At 40.1% G+C, this 20,310-nt stretch overlaps 1 protein-coding gene and 1 long non-coding RNA gene across 2 annotated transcripts in view; one reads left to right on the forward strand and one right to left on the reverse strand.

Moving 5' to 3' along the window:
• Positions 1-1,007: 1,007 nt before the first annotated feature.
• The window catches only part of LOC105277614 (tyrosine-protein kinase-like otk), a 94,617-nt gene continuing 75,314 nt past the window's right edge, over positions 1,008-20,310 (reverse strand). The window contains exons 4-6 of the mRNA XM_011336088.3: positions 6,372-6,542; positions 3,229-3,562; positions 1,008-2,626 (exon numbers count right to left, since the gene is read on the reverse strand). Coding sequence (XP_011334390.1) covers positions 2,478-2,626; positions 3,229-3,562; positions 6,372-6,542 — 654 coding nt within the window. The 3' untranslated portion in view covers positions 1,008-2,477. The remainder of the gene's footprint in view (positions 2,627-3,228; positions 3,563-6,371; positions 6,543-20,310) is intronic.
• Positions 6,553-12,300, forward strand: LOC105277613. Its single transcript, XR_893648.2, has 2 exons — positions 6,553-9,159; positions 9,838-12,300. It is a non-coding gene; the product is annotated as an uncharacterized LOC105277613 (long non-coding RNA).

Genomic DNA, 20,310 nt, shown 5'->3' on the forward strand with positions numbered 1-20,310 from the left:
CAAATCCGCTTTGGCAACCGATTGTGACGACTCACCCGGACCGCACCATGACCGCTCGCGTCGAATGTTGTTATATACCACCCATTTTTCATCTCCCGTGACCACCCGTTTGAGAAAGGCCTCCAGCGAGTTCCATTTCAGCAGGGATTCACAGATCATGACGCGGTCCAAAATGTTCTTTTCGGTGAGCTCGTGAGGGACCCAAACATCTGCTTTTTTCGACATCCCAAGCCGTTTTAATCGCTGCGCAACCGTTGTATGGGCGATGTCGAAGCGCTCCGCGATCTCCCGCGTCGTCAGGTGTCGGTCTGCTTTGATTACGGCCACGATTTGGTCGTCGTCAGTGGTGGACGGACGATCGGAGCGAGCAGCATCGGAGACGTTCACATCTCCGGAACGAAAGCGCGCAAACCAACGCTGACAAGTGTCAGCGCTTATGGCCGAGTCCCCGTACACGCGACATATCTCACGTTGTGCGTCCGTCGCTTTTACTCCTTTGCGGAAGAAAAATAGCAAAATGTGCCGAAAATGCACCTTTTGATCCTCCATTTTCAATGAATAGCGCGTACACACAACACGTCAAAACGCAACAAAGACTCTGGCGAAATGTCAAGCGTTGTCTAACCTGTCACGGAGTATGCGGCAATCCGCGGTTCAGGCGATGCATGCTATCTTTTTCAATGGACAAACGCTATCTATCAAGAAAACCGCAGAACTTAATGAACAACCTAATATATGTATATGTATATATAATACAGGAAAATTTACATTAAAGTTTAATTTAGATTTTTAATCGTAATTAATTATTTATATTACATGATCAACTATCAGTATTCTACTATCAACTTTCCACAAGTTTTCCATAATACATTATTTTATATATATGCATTTGTAAAATTATGAAATTACATAGAACCAATATGTATTTAAAAATTTATATGAAATCTTGCTATATGAATCGCAACAATGTTTTTCTGAAATAGTTAACAATTAGAATAACACATTCATACATACATTACGTGTGTTTATTGCTGTAAATACTCACATGTTCTTTAACATTGTTATGCAATTTTTTAATTACATAAGAGACGAAACAGCTAGAGTTCTGGCAGTATTTTATAACATGTATTATTAACACGTAATATGTATATTGTCAAAGAAAATAGATTTTAACAATGTGGCCATCAATTAAAAAAACAGTTATCACTTAAAACATTGAAAAATTCGTAAATATACACTTTTTCTCATTTTATATTACATCATATATATAACAATAGACAAGTAGATGGAGAAAGTTTGTTATCATCAACATCAGTAACAGCCAAGAGGAATCAGCGTCAACGGAAACTATGCGTAACTTTTGTTTACAGTATTTGATATCTCATTATCATCAAACTAGGAAACTTGCTAAACTTATACCGAACAAATAATACGATTCTCAAGACGAAGAACTATTTACCTCGCGATAAGATTTACTCGCTAAATTCGTTTGCAAAGATACGGTGCATTTCAAGATTACGAACTCAACAGTCTCTGAAACGCGAAAATCTTTGTAAATCGTATATAAGTCTCTCGTTGGATTCGCGAAAAATCATCCGCGCGCTGCCACACGACAGACGAACTAATATATTTTATTAGTTGTTTTTTCTTTTACCGACATAAAAAATATATATAAAAATATCAGCATATTTTCATACCCGCGTCGTCTCCATCATGTCATGAAGATATCTCGAAAATGCAAGAAAGATTAATGATCATCGACTCAAAATAAAGTAAAGTTGAGTATCTCGTGCTACGAAAGGAGTTAACAGAATTTTTTTAACGACACTTTGATGTAAGCGGAAATGGCAAGTTTTTCGCGGAGGAGAGAAAGCATCTGTCTCGACGTGCGGAAGTTTATGATGACCAACGACGACACAGGCCTGCAACTTGGTTTGCGAAGTTCGCGAACAAATTCGCCCCCTCGTCCCCCCTCAACCCCCCCTCCCCCCGGAAGACGACCAAATCTCATTTCGCGGATATTATTCACTCGTTACGAGTTCAAGCGGAGTTTCTATCAGGCAGTGCCACTCGGACGAGACGTTCCTTTAAACGAAAGTTACACGGTTATACGAAACTTCGCGGTCCTTCTCGGGTTTCACCGCTGGGGATGCTATGCGAGACTCTCGAAAAACCGTTTGCCATGCTGGATCTCCCGCCTTAAGTTTACCCGCAAAGAGATTCTTCTTTGATCCGGCGCGGCGACGCCGTCACATCCGCCGATTTCGCGACGTTCGCGCGACGTCGCCGGACGCTAGCTGTTTTAAGAGGTGAGGCGCGAGAAGCTGCATCGATGTAAAAAGAACGACGATTTTTCGAATGCATATGTAACGAGACGTTTCGAGCCAAACTCGGAAAAAATCCCTCGAACTTCTTCCAGCGAGCTCGTTCACATTCTGCAGCGACTGCAGCCTCGCGAGGATACCGGCTCGCAATAGTCACGTGGCGTGGCAAATGAGATTCTCGAAGCATCGTCTTATATCCGGAATAATCAGGAGAGCCATGAAAGTCAGCATGGTGTTGCCCGACGTGGCTGCCGTGGAATTTCGCCGATCGCCGCCGTGCATGGCTGCTGGTTTCTCTTCCTCTGCGAAAACAGATGAGACTCTTTAACGGGGTCAAGTGGCGAACGAGAGAAAAAACGACATACACTCCAAAGTTTAAAAATAAATATTGGGATTGTAACATATATTCATGGCGTTTATTTTAGTATTTTTAATAACGAATACATGTTGCAACCCATATAATTAAAAAAACGAGACGAATATATGTTACAATCCAATAAATTTCGGCGCATTTTTTGAAGCTAAGAAAATGTAGATTGCCTTTTTCCAATACGGAGGATTTTAAATGATCGCCCGTCGATCTCGGCCGAGATTGAACAGCCAAAATAGGCCGGTTAACCCTCCCTGCTGACTAAAAGAACGGCCAAGTTGCCCCCTTTATATACAACTATTCGCCAAGATTGAGGAAGGTTTGAAGATTTTACGGCCCATAAAGTTCATCCTCTAACTTTGACAAAACGTCTGTTTCTATCCGAATTCAGATTTCGCGCATACACGTGAAGCATAAATAAAAGTCTCCTTAATGGTTTGAAAAAGAAAGGAGCCTGGTGGTGCCGATAATTGACGAGGAGACTTTGTGAAGGGTTGAGGTGGATTGAGTAACATAACGTGATTAATCGCCCACCTTCGATGACGTGTATCATGATGCAAGATGGCTTGGCATTGCTCGGCGAGCATGTATAATTCGCGCCGTGCGAAAGCTTCACCTTCTCCACAACGAGCACCGAGCCGTTTCTCTTCAGCTCGACCCGAACGCCAGGCTCGTTGTCGTAGTTTATCATTCGTTCCTCGCGGAACCAGAATATGTAGCTGGGCGATTCCGTGGCCGCCATCAGCTGACACTCCAAACGTAGGCTGGAGCCTTGCTTCACGTGGAGATTTGGACCACCTGGTATCACCGAGTACGCCTCCGTGATATTCAGCCGCACGAACCGCTGCTGCACTGGCTCCGTCTGTATCTGTTTTATTAAAAATTAAACGTCATAAAATATTAATTTCAATCTATGAAATACATCGTCCTTTATTAACACTTGGACTGCCCAGCTAATTTCGAGCGTGATGTAAATTTTACTTTTTCCGTTAATATATAATATATGTGTTATATCTCAATCATGGAAGTAACATTAAGATTGATTAATAATGAGATTCTATCGAATTTCGTCGTTTACATTTATCATTATACAGGGTGTCCCGGGTTTTAACCGACAAACTGCGGAAGCCATATTCTACTAGTGGAAATAAGAAAAAATTCTTATATCGAGTTTGCTTAGAAATGCTTTATTACAAAGTTATAAACCAATATTGAAAAGAAATATGAGATAAGTAACAACGGATTTTTTCACAAAAATAAAAATTATCTACGCAATGATTTAGTGACGCATTTCAAAATGTTGTCCTTGCACATCGATACAAGCTAGACATCGACGTAGTACAGAATTTGTTACAGTACGACATTCCTGAAAATTTTGTTGCATCTCAGTAACTGAATTAGTAATTCGTTGCTTTAAATCTATCTGGTACTCTCCTGTTAGGAAATCTACGTTGATACTCTCGTACGGCAGCTCGTGCATTTCCGTCACAGAATCCGTACACGAAATGAATATCGGTGTATTCCTCATTTGAAAACACTTTTGGCATTCTGATAGTAATTGCTAGTTGACACGACGATTGAAATCTAACAGCTACTCTTGTGAAAGTAACAATCATACTGAATCGTTTCAACATAGTGAACATGAATACATGTGAATACACGTAACATAAACATCCTCGACCTTCCAAATTCTACACTATGTTCCGTTGTTACTTATCTCATATTTCTTTTCAATATTGGTTTATAACTTTGTAATAAAGCATTTCTAAGCAAACTCGATATAAGAATTTTTTCTTATTTCCACTAGTAGGATATGCTCCCGCAGTTTGTCGGTTAAAACCCGGGACACCCTGTATATCGCATTTGTAGAATTCCTCGACAATTATTCAGTTCATTTCTCGTTCGCTGCTTAATATATAATTAATGTATAATTGATCAATGAACAGCAGGTGTCGCAGCAGCCAAGAATAAATATCTAGCGGGTATTACCTACATAATTATTATACATCAGGCTATAATTATGTTATCACGCTATAATTACACGCCATCGAGATACTCAACAGGTATCAGGGGAATATGCGGTGTTCTGATCGGTTTATATCGGACACGTTACCACCGTCTGAATACGATCAGTTGTCGTTATTGGTCGAATCGGATAAGCACCAGTTATTTGACGCACGTCGCCAGTAGAAAAGGTCAGCGCAATACGAGCCCGGTCGATAGCGTCGGGCTATTGTCCCGGCAGCTTGTTATTTTTTATGGTTGAAAAATCCCGTCACGCGCAAGGGAACGAGCGCAGAGAGGAGAAAAATTGTATTTGTTAAGAAAGAGCCAGCGGCGCAACATTCGTGCTGTCGAAATAACTCACGTTGACTCTTGAAATCGGACATGCTTTGTGGCAAACGTAAAGGTGCCGCTTTTATTACCGGTCTTTTGCGGATACATAGACTCAACTATGAACGTGAGAAATCTCGACGTGAATATGCGATGTTGCGATTTTCGGATATTTCTAGGAGACTTTAACGTTTCCAGACTTGGAAGTTTCTGGATTGAGAGTCTTCAAGTTGAAAATATCAGGTCATTAACTAAATAATCCGGATCACGTCTAGCTGAATTAAACTCCTCAAGTAGCAAAGTCAGAAGACGATAATGATCATAATGACATCATTATATCATTTTCTGACGTCACTTTCCTACTTGGCGATTTTGTTGCTTGTTTTTTTAAAGGCAAATTGTCTATTTTGTCTATAAAATTAATATACGACAAGTTGTCCTAAATATATATTCAGTTTGATTAACGCGATCCGTGCCGCGTGGGCTACCGTTGACCCACGCTGGAACTTCCATTTAAGCCGTTTGATATTTTGACAAGAATCAAAATTATGAAATACTTTCTAATATCATCTCTCGGTACACAATAATAATGTATATTACAATATTGGTACCGTGCGTCACCGGTAACACATGCTGCAATTACTTTCGATCTGATAATGAGATATCGAATATTATTACAATCTTTACTTTCGTGTTTTATTTCAAAATTACCGTTTAATATCGTTCGATCGATTGTTGTTAAAGTACTCACTTCCATTGTTATTCATTAAACGTACAGAACGTACGTATGTTCATTAAATTTATACGTAAAATTAAAAAAATTTGTATCATTTATCTCTTTACATTTCTGCAAATAAATTTGTAATAAAAGTATTTGCTTTGTTCTTCATTGCATTTTGTACATTAGATCTTTCTCATTAGAATAATAATTTTTGTAATGTTATAACCGTCATGGAACACAATTTATTTAATAAATGAACATACTGCGTGGGTTACCGGCCTGGAGGACAAATCACATAAAACCGGCTCAGCACGGAACGTTCGCATAGTTAACGCGATTCGGATTACTTAATTAAGGATCTAATAAAATCGCTCATGGACATTTGCTCGCTTTTTTGCTTATAAACAATGACCTTGCCGCAGTGAAGGGACCCAGCTTCGGCTGCCAAGAATTTTCCATTTCTTTTTTATTTATAACTTATTTTCCAGCCTATTGTGTCACTTGTAGTTTTGTCCAGATCAAAGCGAAGAATTAGATTTGACCAATCACAACACACTGGTCATTTTAACAAAGTTACTTTGACCGATTCCGTGAAAGCGACCCCTGTCATTAATTCGCTTACCTGGCACTCATAAAGGCCCGCATCTTCATGCTTGACACTCTTAATCATCAAGTTCCAGTCAGGACTATTCACGACGACAAAACGCGTATCTTTAGAATGTGTGCTTCTACCCACAGTCAACAGCTGTCTGTCCTTGCGATTTTTCGCATGTCCTTGTCTGATCCAAGTTACCTGGAACATGTACATAGATTTATGCAAAAGTTTTGTATTTGCATGTTTCGTTTTTTAGATGCATAATGTATGGAACACAATTCAGTCATCAAAATATTTGCCCTTGTTTTTTTACAATTTTTTGCCATCCCTCGGATAAATTTAGAATTCCGTTGAAAAAGTTTTTCCGTATCTCAGTCACATCTCGAAAGTACTATTCAGTTAAAAAGTACTGTATCGGTTGGAATAAGTGATAATTCGAAGGCGCCAAGTTGGACGAATACGTCGCGTGCGGAAAAGCTTTCCAGCCCAAGTCCGACAAGTCCGAAATTTTGCTAAACACGGAAAGCATATGTAGCTTTTCGTTACTCATCGCATTCACTATTGTTTTTCGAAGTTATGTTCGTTAAATCATAGGCTCTACAAACATCGATGCCAATTCTTCAAAAACAAGCGAGAATGTATTTGAAATAAGTTTAAATAATACTAGAGCGTTGAAAAAAGACTGAAACATACATCTAATATTTTATTCGACAATTCACTATCATCGGACGATCGCACGCGCGGTTTTCATCGGGTTAACTTGCCCTGCACCTCAAAATACTTATTATTATATTACAATCGCGATGTACCTTCTCATTCAAAAACTTCGCATTGTGCAATTCTGTTCTTCCGGCCGTAAAAAAAAAACGTAAACTGCGAGTTACGTTGAATGCGGTGTGCCGAAACCGCAGGGGATCTTTTTGCATTATTTATCCGCGCGCCGGCAAGTCGGCTGCCTTTGGCAAAACGACCCAGATCCGTACGTATTACTTTGCTGGCACTCGATTAAATTTTCAACCTCGCAACGTGCGCAAGCAATGGGAACAGGAGTATCTGCTTGACAGATCTTCTGATATATCCGACGTGATATCCCCGCTAGAAATATATCGCGTACGCCTCGCTCGGCTGACTTTAAAGATAGACGGTTATTTATAGAAAATGTCACCGAGATATAAATAGATCTTCCGCAAGATCTCAAGATATTCTAGCACGTCGACGAGAGTCCCAGTACCCCGAATGTGCGGTCAAATTTTGCTTTGCGCGCTTCGGTCAGTGACAAAAGTGTTACTTTTATGTTTTCTTTACATTTTGTTACTCTGCAATGAGTTATGTAAATAGATCTTCCACAAGGTATCTCTAATTTGAAAAAAATATACTCTCTATGATTATGTTGCAGAATTGCGTTGTTCCTTTTTCGTTGATATTGCCTTATAAGGGTCAATAATTATCGATAGCCTGAAGGATAAAATTGTATCATGATCAATCCTGCTGTTATATCCGCTGAGATTTTCATCGTGGAGAAAACATGAGAATCTACTGATTCTCGCTTATTTTTTTACAACTGCGTAACTGTACTTGGATTGTAAAAATTGAAGTATTGGTGTCAATGGGTCCCTTAGAATAATAATCCTATTCAGACTAACAGTAACTCAGGTTTAAGGCCTAGTAACACGATGCAAGATTCAACACGATGTAACACGATGATACAAGCTTGCTGCCTTGTATGCTGCCCATAGAGGTATAAGAATAGAGCGCGTAAACGAGCTGAAAAAGCGATATAGCAATAGAAAGAGAAAGCTGCAAAAAGGCCCCTTCTGCCTTTGCCTTTGCGCATGTGCAGCTATAAATTTCTAAACTACAGCAAAATGTTTGCTCTTGCAGCTAATGAATTAGGAACCTTATCTAATAAAATAGGGATCATAGCTAAAATTTAGCTGTCCATATATTACGACTGAATCTAGTTACCACACGCAGTTTTTAGCTGTGGCAGCTACTTTTTTCTTTCCGTGCATATGACTCGCGCACTCTATTCTTATTCTCTATGATGCTGCCTTGCACGTTGCTGTGCTTACTTTAATGCATGCTGCGCGCTGTGCATTGAACACTGCATGATGGCATGCGTGGATTCCGTGTGCATTATTTCATGCTTGGTTCCTTGCATCCACCAATCAGTGCATCGGAGATAACGACTAAATAAATAAAAAAAACCAAAAACAATTGAACGAAATGCGCCCAGTCTCTTGATCACATTCACGTCATTGTCTTCGTCATATTTTGTCACATTTTGAAATCTAGCCAAGTCTTTTTCCATTAAAAAATTTTGTACTTATATTTTAAAAATGTCTTTTATAAGATAAGTTAATAAGATAAGTTTTGTATGGATATATATTTTTCTCGCTTTTTTCTTTTTTAAATTCAAAGAAAATATTTTTCTCAGAAGGTAGAAGCAGGATAGATACTGGTTACTGGTTGATGGAAGATAAGTAAAAAGTACTGGGACAAGTGATCTTATTGTCTTATTATTGTGAGCCGTTGGCCTCGAGTCTTTTTCTTTCCACATGCAATGAGCGAATCCTACGTGCTCGGAACAGGTAGACAAACGTGCCGTAAACGTATATAAGGCACATCCATGCACGAGAGCATCCTCTTTTCAGTTTGGCCGTCCTGGTGATTAGACGTATTGCAAGAAGTCTAATGTTAATCTCCAAAAGTTACAAATTTGCTGCAGAATTTCTACAAAGTGAAAATGGCTATTTTCTTTATGGGACTCGATGGTTCAAGCAGATGGAAGCTCTGTATACCGATTGCTATACTAGTGAGTACTGCAGGTTGCTCTGCTGTGAACATTATACATATAACATTATAACATTAGGTCGATACGTAAGTTTTTGCCGATGAGTCAATGAATGGTCAGGCCTGTTAATTTTGATCGAAGTTTGATAACTTCGAAGCTTCCTTTGTTTCTTCGAAGTCATCTTCGAAGGTACACACGAAATTGGTTGCATGTAATCGATTACCGCATAATTTCAAGTTATCGACCTTCGATCAAAATTAACAGGCCTAGTACAAACAAGACACGGCTCTGTCGAAAAGGAATTCGTGTGTACCTTCGAAGAAACGAAGGAAGCTTCGAAGCTTCAATTCTTCGAAAGATCGTACTTTCGAAGATTCCTTCGTTCCTTCGAAGTCTTTTGAAGCTTCGATAAAGTAACAGTCCTATGAATGGATCGCTTCAAAAGGTGATCCTTCGACGTGGCATTTGCATGTACAGGAAAGATAGGTAAAGTCGTAGGAAACGATGGAAAATATAATTTGATTGATTTATGCTGTGTCGATTGTTTCATTTTAATAAAGAAAAATTGCAAACCGGCAAGAACTTATGCACCGACCTAATATGATTTCGAAAATTTTCCCAGTCGCTATCAGTGTACATACATTCCGCTAGTTGCAAATGATCCTGAGCTAATATACTTGTATGTCGATTTGGTTAAAGGTTCTATTATGACCAGAACTAAAGTGTTCACTGGCCTTGGCGTCAATTTGTATCATGCATCTCCTAAGACAGGCTTGATCCAACCCGCGGCTGCAGACCGCAGGCGACCCAGGACGACTATGAATGCGGCCCAACACAAAATCGTAAACTTACTTAAACATTATGAAATTTTTTGCGATCTTTTTTTGTAACTCGATTGCAGATGTTACGGGATGTAACGTTAATATTTTAGTTTTTGGAGTCAATGCATTTAAGCAATTACCCCAGGGACTCAAGTCGTGTGCGTTTTGCGATTTAAGGATAATTTAAATGGTCGGAAAAGGAATGCGAGAGTCGGAGATTCAATTACTAATTGGATAGTTAATTACTAAGATATTGGATTTATTCGAGTTGATTAATCGACAATGTTGAATGAATTTAGAGTGAGGGAGAAGTAAATATGAACCTTGAGTTGTGATCGCGTTGATGCCGTTTTGGAGATCTCGTTGCTGTACTTCTTTCTAACCGCGATATGAGTGAAGAGAGCCGGTGGAGAACCAGGAAAAGAAGAAAAGAAAAGAAAGCCAGGAACCTTGGTTGGTTCCTTTTATACCAAAATCGTGAGCAACAGAATTTTCTTTAGCCAATGGGAGATCTCGAAAACGGCTGCAACAGGCATAGACAGAGAGGGAGGATCCCGCGCAAATCCCCGCTCTTGGCCTACAGAATCTTCGCGAAAGTTCTAACGATTCTTATACGTATATATACTTATGGTATTTTATATATGATTTTATCTTGTTTTTAAACAACGGGAATACAAATATTGGTATCGTTAATCTGTGCGTTAACATTATGCAATAGACATATCGTTTTAAACCGAACCTTGGAGAGTGACTATATCGATATATGAGAAAACAATTCAAGAGATATGGTCACGCTTCGCCTCCAGGACGCGCGACCTGCTTAATATTTACTTATAATTAAAATGCTATAAAAATATATCTCGTGCGTAAGTCTAAGTAAGTGTAAGTTAGGCGCTATGTCGGGGAAGATGACTAAGCGTGCAACCTTGGTCCTTTGAGAGGTTGTTAGGAAAGGAATTTTGGGATGGATCATAAAAGAGAAAGTTTGTCTGAAGGCAGTGACATTGGCATATGACGGTTAAATGAAAAAAAGGAATCCGGAAGAAAAAGGAGACTTGTCGGGACGTAACACAGATATTGATTGCATTAGTTTCTCAAATACAATGTCAAATATATCCCACTAGTTTTATGTTGCCCTCTTTTCTTTTACTTTTATAATAAAAAATATCAAAAAATTAATGAAGTTTTAGATATGTACATTTCGCCCCATAATTAAGATTATTATGTGAGGACTTTTTTGCTTATCTGTGGTGGCGGATATCACGAAAATTATGCACCTGACCCGTTTTTTTGCTCATCTGCTATCGTTGGAGTTTGTGTATTTTATGTGTGGCCCAAGACAATTCTTCTTCTTCCAATGTGGCCCAGGGAAGCCAAAAGGTCGGACACCCTGCCCTAAGAGATACATAGTTCGTGCGCCTTGCCTTAGCAGTACGTGGATCTATGGAGTTAAGAAATATCTTTGACCATTTCGAGTGACTGGCAGCTGTTTGTTACATCGCTCAATACGTAAGATATTATTTAAATTATCTTGCATGAGTTATCTCTAATTTTAAAAAAATCTCCATGTGTGTCTTTCCACGCGTTGCATGAAACACATTCCGCACAATGATGACACCGACGAGCGACTTCACATTTAACGTTTGTATTCCGTGGCACAAATTCTGGAAGTAATGGCCAAACTTTTGACTGATATTGAGGAATAGGAAACTGGCGAACGAGCAACTTCGAGGGATTTTGGCAAACGTCGCGCATCAGATTATTAGTATGAACGTCTCGCGGTTTATTAGATAACAGCATCGGGGAGTTCGAAACATGTTACTGAGAGAAGCTAATCGACGTTGGGACTGCTATACGGTGCTGATGCGGAAGTCTTGTTTGTGAAAATAAACGATGATAGGGCGGAAACAGAAATGTACTTATAATTGAATCGCGTACTTGCTACGTACATATTCATCGTTCGTCAATAATTAAATTTTAAGAGAGTCTGATTCGTCATATGGAATCCGGGTCAAAAGTGAAAATCACGAGTCAGACTCGTGGTAGCGATTTGGCCCGCGCGATGCCAAACTAATTCGTACGGCAAGGGGTTAATTATATTATACTTTATTAATTATATACGGCGAAGTGGCATTTACACGTTTACCGAGAAGTATCGGACTATCTAAAAACGTGACAAACGCATCATCTTTATGTAGAAACCGTACTGTGCATCAGCGCTATCGAGAAAGTTAGGAAAAATTGTGAGAGATACGAATGAGATAAATTCTTGCTAGATTGTAAACCAAGTTCCTACTTCTTGGCTGTATGCTAAAGATCAATAAATTTATCTATCTATCTATCTATCTATATATTTTTCATTTCATCGATCCAACGTTTTCCTCCTCATTGTTGTGTTCGTGCCCTCGCCCTCGCAGCGCAACATATTACAAATTCAGGCAGACGAATTTGCTGCAACGAATTCCAAATCCGCGCGTTTATAAATCGCCGGGGCCAGTGACGCTGCGCTTTTCGGAAACGCGCGATTTCCAGTCGGTTCAATCCGGCCGATTCCGATGAAATTAAGCGGATTGGACGATTACGGACGTGGAGGCAAATTACTAGCGGGATGTTTCAATAATATAGGCATCGAAATTCAATATTGACGAGCCCATAGAATAAATAATTCGCGGGTAACGAGTGATGGAGGTGACGACGCGCGTCCTTTGTGGACAGTCGCGCGTGCAGAAGCGGAATTACGAAGTTCAGAATTCTGTCACCACCCTTTCGTTACGATCTTTCATTAAAAATCCTTCCGACGTGCGACATTGAATGTCATTGTAATTTATCGCGTTCTCTCACTCTTCCATCTCGTATTTTCCCCGTACCTCCGTTCCTTCCGCTGCCACTTTCGCTCTGTCGCCGGTTGTTACGCGTTTGTGTTCGCGCTCTTGCGCTTTTATTGTTCACTTTCATGCGATTGCATTTTTAATGGAATCTTGAAACGTAAACCCGTCCCGCCTTCTGCCTTTGCGCGTGCTGGCACTTTTCCTCTTCTCTCCTAGCACAGTTATTACTTTGTAGCTTATGTTGTAGCTTTCGAGCTTGAATGAGATCCTTTGAAAACTTGATTGAATATTTGTAGAACTAGATTAAAATATAAAACTATTATAGACAATTGTGTCGTTGAAATGAATGTGAAATGGTCGTAATCTCCTGTCGAGATTACCGCCCACGGACAGAAGATTTTGAGTAATATTTGATTCAAGACTTTCACACAATTAAAAAAATGTTAAAATGTTAAAATGCAAGCGTTAGTCTAATAAACAATATTCTAATAAACGTTGATAAACGTTTTAATAAATCTGATACTGTAATACAATTGCACGTTAGTCATTTTATTTTATTGAATTATTATATTGTTATATTGTTATATTGTTCTATTATAATTCTATTATGTTACAGGGATTATTTTCATACGCCAGAGAATAAAATTTATACGCGCGTTTCATCGCTCATGCGCGTTACATGATAAAAGATTTGCGTTTGCGACGTAAACCGGCGATGCGCTGGAAACACTTTTTGTGCATAGATATGCATCACACGCGTAGCCGATAAAACAGCAAACGCGTGGCTCAAACTTCGTACAAAAACAGACGAACGGGCTGTAAAATTAATTCCCGATACATCTCGAGTCCGATTGCGAATAGCTCGTTATCCTTCCTTCGTTCCTACCCCGTTTATCGGCCTCGCATATTCGTCATGCAACTAAGTTCTCGCCGTCCAATCACAGAGCTCTATGTAATAATTCCATTCACGAGCATTTATCAAGATTTAAGAATTATTCATACACACACAAACATTGTTCCAGAAACAATATCTGTAGTACAGGAAATACCAAACGGACGAACGTAGCGTCCTCTCTTCTGAAATCCAAAATTAGAATCCGTTCGTTAGGAATGACGTATATATGCACTCTCCAAACATGGTCAGTCATTTACACACACACACACACACACACACACACACACACACACACACACACACACACACACACACACACACACACACACACACACACACACACACACACACACACACACACACACACACACACACACACACACACACACACACACACACACACACACACACACACACACACACACACACACACACACAGAGGGTGTCCCGGGTTTTAACCGACAAACTGCGGGAGCATATCCTACTAGTGGAAATAAGAAAAAAGTCTTATATCGAGTTTGCTTAGAAATGCTTTATTACAAAGTTATAAACCAATATTGAAAAGAAATATGAGATAAGTAACAACGGAACATAGTGTAGAATTTGGAAGGTCGAAGATGTTTATGTTATGTGTATTCACATGTATTCATGTTCACTATGTTGAAACGATTCAGTATGATTGTTACTTTCACAAGAGTAGCTGTTAGATTTCAATCGTCGTGTCAACTAGCAATTATTATCAGAATGCCAAAAGTGTTTTCAAATGAGGAATACACCGATATTCATTTCGTGTACGGATTCTGTGACGGAAATGCACGAGCTGCCGTACGAGAGTATCAACGTAGATTTCCTAACAGGAGAGTACCAGATAGATTTAAAGCAACGAATTACTAATTCAGTTACTGAGATGCAACAAAATTTTCAGGAATGTCGTACTGTAACAAATTCTGTACTACGTCGATGTCTAGCTTGTATCGATGTGCAAGGACAACATTTTGAAATGCGTCACTAAATCATTGCGTAGATAATTTTTATTTTTGTGAAAAAATCCGTTGTTACTTATCTGATATTTCTTTTCAATATTGGTTTATAACTTTGTAATAAAGCATTTCTAAGCAAACTCGATATAAGAATTTTTTCTTATTTCCACTAGTAGAATATGCTCCCGCAGTTTGTCGGTTAAAACCCGGGACACCCTGTATATATATATATATATAATGTACATAATTTATTACATTTATTTTTGATTATGTTAAGTAATAATTCGTCTCAATTCACATTGAGCGATTTTTATTTCAAACGCGCCGTAACGGAAGACTTAATTTCTCTGGCGGGAGGACACATACAACATAATTTTTCACTCGTTAAACCCTCGTCCCGAATCCCACCTCTCCGTTTGATGTCGATGCGGGGATTTACGAGCGGCTTCCGTATTTATAAGAAACGTGCACTCGAATAGGGTGTTCTCTCTCCATTGTATGCGTACGTGACGAAGTGCAGCCAAGAGCAGTAGCGTCATCTGCATGTCATCCGCGTCATAGCACATTATTGCGCGAATGACACGTTCGGACGTAGTTTGGACGCGCGGAAGACAGGAAGTGCCGAAGTGCGGGGCGCTGGTGGATGCGACATGAATAAAAGATCGATTACCTCCGCTTCCTCCGACCGGCTTCCGTCGATATTGAGCGCCGTCTTGATGCGCGCTTTCCGATATCGAGTCGTGCCGGCGAAAGCAGTAATTAAACCTTTGAAAGAGCGTCTGCAATTGTTTTCGGATCTTTGTGTGGATCTCGTGGATACGGCACGCTCGATGAATACGCGAACCGAAGGCGAAACTGCACACGCAATTTCTTTCGTTCGATCGGCAGCTCGATCGGCTTAAACTGAACAGGCAGCTCTTCGAGTTGATTAGAAATTTATTGGAACGATAGGATCAACGTGAAAGCATGAGTTCCTGTGGTATCCGAGTGCGATGAAATTTTGGAGGTCGAGACTCGAACTGAAATCGAATCTCATGAATTAATTTCTGATTAACTCACGTTTAACTTTTATTCTTAATTTTCCGATTGTTATTTGTAATAATAATGTTAGTCTATGATATTCATTGACTTATGAAGAAAGGGTCGAGTATCAATTAAGTTACGTTCTCGCGTTTCAAACGTTTAACGTTTGCTACTCAATGTCGTTTTGCTGACGTGTGTGTAAGGGTAAGTTACTTCATCGTGTAACATAAAGTGCCGAGGGTTAATGATGTCAGTAGTAAACAATGGCCCAACACTCGTGCGAAGGGTCATGTCACAGTGTCGGTGCAATTAACCCTTTACATTTCCCCAGAATAGCAGACACGAAATCGTGAACTTGCATGATTAAAAATCAAATGACTGTATTTATCGTCATTTTAATTATTATCTCAATTATCTCAGCAGATTATTTACTCTTATATCTCTTCCTTTCCAAATAATTTTTCCAAAGAACTTAGATTATTAAAACAATACATTGAAAATAATAATAATAGATTTTTCCAAAGAACTCAGATAAATTAAAATAAAAATAAAAAATCTTAGAGGTTTTTACGAACGATTTCTTAAAAATCGATGAAGCGATCATAATAGGAAAGAGGAAGGTAGATCGGTATAAAATATATTCTATTGCAACCGTGATTTTCATCGCGCAATATCGACTCGATGCAAGCAGATTTCGTGATCCCGCGGACAAACGAGAGCTCTGTGCAACGCGCAACGCGTTTTGCGAAGGGCTCTGCGTGGACGGCGCTCGTTTAATTAAAAGGGACTCGCGGAATAACGAAAAGCGTTGGCCGGCGGCGAGGCGTTTTAGTGGCCATAAATTTCCGGCGTAGTCGCATAATCGGGGCCGGAACGTATGTCGTAACAAGAACCGGACGCCCTCATTCGAGCAGGGAAAACGCAATTATAAAATCGCCCGCGCGCGCATGTTAGTTCCGCGTTCTGACTGTTCGTTAAAAGAGCTCGCGGATTTTACTTTTAAGATTACCTGCCAACGAAGTTTTGATTCGCGTTCAAGCGACGGTCGGCCATTTCCATTCTAATCCGTTCTGGGAGAATGAATGAAACCAGCCGACGCGACTCGCATTTGGCTGCATTGTTCGCTCGAGACGCGAACAAACGCTTGCGGACCACGCTCCACGCTTTCTTGATGAAGAAGAAATAATAATAATTGTAAAGCGATGAAAATCGACTGGCATAACAATGTAACGCCTTTACCGTTAATGTTAACGTAACAATGTTACGTTAATGGTAACAATGTCAGTGTACATATTAATAATCTACGACGAGAAACGCCTCGGCTTTTCTTCCTGCAGGCGTTATTGGATTTCTAAAGTATCAATATTAATGTAGTGGCAACGGGCTATTACGCCGCTTTCCACGCGATTTATCGTAAGACCAAATAGGACCGCGTTAATAGGAGGTGTAAATATCCTATGATTTATTCATGGCCGGCCGGCGGGCGATCACGTCCCTAACTCTGCAAATCGCGAACATTAAGCTGTTCCACTTGAGAAAATCTCGCATTCTGAATTTTCAATGTTTATTCCGAGGAACATTTATTCCTCTGTGCTTATGGTATTTATATTTAGATATCCTATTTCTCATTGTTTTTAGAGCTGCGGATTTGAAATTGCAAAGACTGCGAGAAAGCTATTCACTATCTCCACATTCATGAACGTTTCTTAAAATGTCCTTGGTGTTACTGTTTTCTGTCTCTCTTTGAGAATTTCTCTTCCAACTTTTCTGGTTTGAAATCTCTAAGAGTCTCGGCAACAGTTGCAACAGTTGCAAGAGAAAAGCGGCGTCTATTCACGAAATCTTTAGTGCAGCATCGTGCCAGAAAGAAAATAATCCTTCTTCCACGCGGGGGCGAGACCTATTAATCATGGCTTTTCTCCGCACGTGTGAACGCGCCGTGTTGCGATAACATCGACGCGCTATTTAATTAATGTCCCTCGAAAGAATGGTTTTCAATCGTGAGAAATTTATTGACCCTCGACCATCGTCCTGGTCCAGTTTCACGCCCCAAGGCCACACTTTCACCCCTATATTATTTATTCCGCTGGGGTGAATCGTCGACACGATCCGAGTTCCGAAAATCTAGTTCGAGCTTCTCTGTCGCATCCTCATTTTTAATTTTGGTTTGGCGAAATGAGATTATAAGACATTCCGCGTAATCATGAAATAATTAATTTTATTTTATTTCTTAAATAACCCGAAAAGAAATTTCTTTTCCAACATTTAGTGTTACGATGTTAAAACGCTGCAGAGAGAAAAGTCGTATAATATAATTTTCGTATATTTATATTTAATTTATACAAAAGTACGCCATAAAATAGGACTATATACATCAAGATTTCATCGTTTTAAAGTATACGAAATATTTTAGTCACGGACTAACGTATCTCGAGATTCAACTTCTCAACGAAGTCATCTGCTTTTCCTGCAGATTCGCGAGTTACTCGTTGCATTCACATGAAACAGATACACTGTCGCGGAATGATATTTCTAGCACTGTGTCAAAGCGCGCAAACATCGGCGCCGAGCTGCAATCAACATTCACTCCGCTCGTAATAAAGTGCCTTCATCAATTACAGCCGGTTTCCCTACAATATCGTCCTTTCGTCTCTTTGTCTTGCGTCTCTTTCGCGAATTTCCGTTCCTGATTATTCTCCCAGCCCCGCAGAGAGTGCTCTATGGGTCCTCCCCTGTGCCTTTGCCACGTCGCTTCTCTCGCTTTCCGCTCCTTACGGAAATCCCAGAATTAAACTATTCAACCCCCGTGCAAGGAGTAATACTTATCGGAAGGTTCGGCGCGAGGAACGTCTCGGTCTAACCGGCTTTTCGGGCGTCATTAACAGCGAATTAATAGGCAACGCGAACACCGCACGCCGTACATTATCGGCTCGTGCTATGTCACGCCGCTGGTTTATGGTCGTTATTCCGTTGGTTTACATTCGAGTGCACTTCCCGAGGCTCTAGTCGAGCCTCGGAGAATCATGGGAGGTCTGTTCGGCCCAAGCGTGGAGCTTGGGCTCCAAGCATTCTTCACGCAATTCACGTCAATCGGAATAATTGACGGACTGACGAGCGCGTGACGAGCAATGATGCTTTAGCATTGCAAAAACGTCAATTGATTGTTGAAAAGTGAAACGGTAAAAAGTAAAAGCGTCGGGAAATAACGGTTTGTATGAATGATCGTATAAATAATATTAGGTCATTAACTAAGTAATTCGAATCGCGTCTAGATGGCGATGAATCGAACTAAATACGTACTTATGATATAGCGCAACATAATTTTAATTAAACTTAAATACAAATTTAACTTTTAATTACAAATTAAAAAATTAATTTTATACAATTTAAAAAAAACTATTCTCCAAAACATCGCTACATTGTGTTGTACCGCCATTTAAACGACTCGAATTACTTATTTAATGATCTAATATATTTTCAGAGCAACCTGTTATCAGTAATTGTAGAATATTCATATTAATTTAATAGTTACTTGACAAGTCGTTGAAAACCCCTTTACTCGCACATTTCACGTGCCAGTCCTACATCTCCATTGACTCTTACTCGAATTATATCTATAAACTCCGATCCCTCTTTGCTCTTTGATCATAATTTAATTAGCTTTGAATAACTTTGAATAACCGAGTCAATTAACTGCTAGAAAAATTTGTCGGCACGCTTAAGCGGCAGTGAGACGCGTATGATCCATTGAAAAATCTTTCCACATGCCACACATATCCCGTCAGATAATTAGCCGCGTTTGCGTTCCACCGACAGACACATTTCAACTGTCCGTTCTGAAGGAAGGCGGTGCGCCACGCCACGGGGAACTGGACCGTTTCATCCCATCAGTCCGTCTGGATTTAGATGCGGCATGGTAGATACCAGCAGCGAGTCTCTGACGTTCACTCGATGATCGGGTGCTGCGATCGAAAGCCGCGTGTGCTCGTTTGTCTTGTTACCGCAGATTCGACGCGCACTCGACTCGCCATCGCGAATTAGTCGATGCTTCGAACGGTGCCCGACACTGTTTCGGTCTGCCAGCTCATTATCCGCTCCCCCAATTTGACAGATGAGCTCCATCCACACGCGATCTGCTTAAAGGATCGACGTCCGATCGACGTCCGATCGACGCGAGGGGTGAGAAATGAGAACAATACTGCAGGGCGTTCAAAGAAGGATGATCGATTTATAGCTGCCGATTTCCTACATCGTTCGCGGCAAGATTCGATTGTGATAAATATACGTGCTTGCGTTGTACGCAGCTTTCTTGTACGAGAACTTAATATTTTTATAAAAGATATCAAAGTTACTTTTTGCCTCGCGAGAGTTGTCTCATTTCTTAAGTTTTATTTTTAATAAATGTAAGACGAAGTCGAGTTCTCCTCAAGAAGGCATACGCATATACGAGTTACTTGAGAGTTTTCGTCGAGATATTTCCACCCCACGCGTCAGCATCAAAAATACTCACAAATTGTGGATTGAAAAGGGGATAGTTCGATCGAAGGATCCGACAAGTTTGAAAATATCACGAAATATTAGTCGACTGGAACGTAGAATCCCGACGAAGAACTCGACCCAGCAGT

This window comes from Ooceraea biroi, chromosome 7 (genome assembly GCF_003672135.1).
Source record: "Ooceraea biroi isolate clonal line C1 chromosome 7, Obir_v5.4, whole genome shotgun sequence".
NCBI classification, from domain to species: Eukaryota; Metazoa; Arthropoda; class Insecta; order Hymenoptera; family Formicidae; genus Ooceraea; species Ooceraea biroi.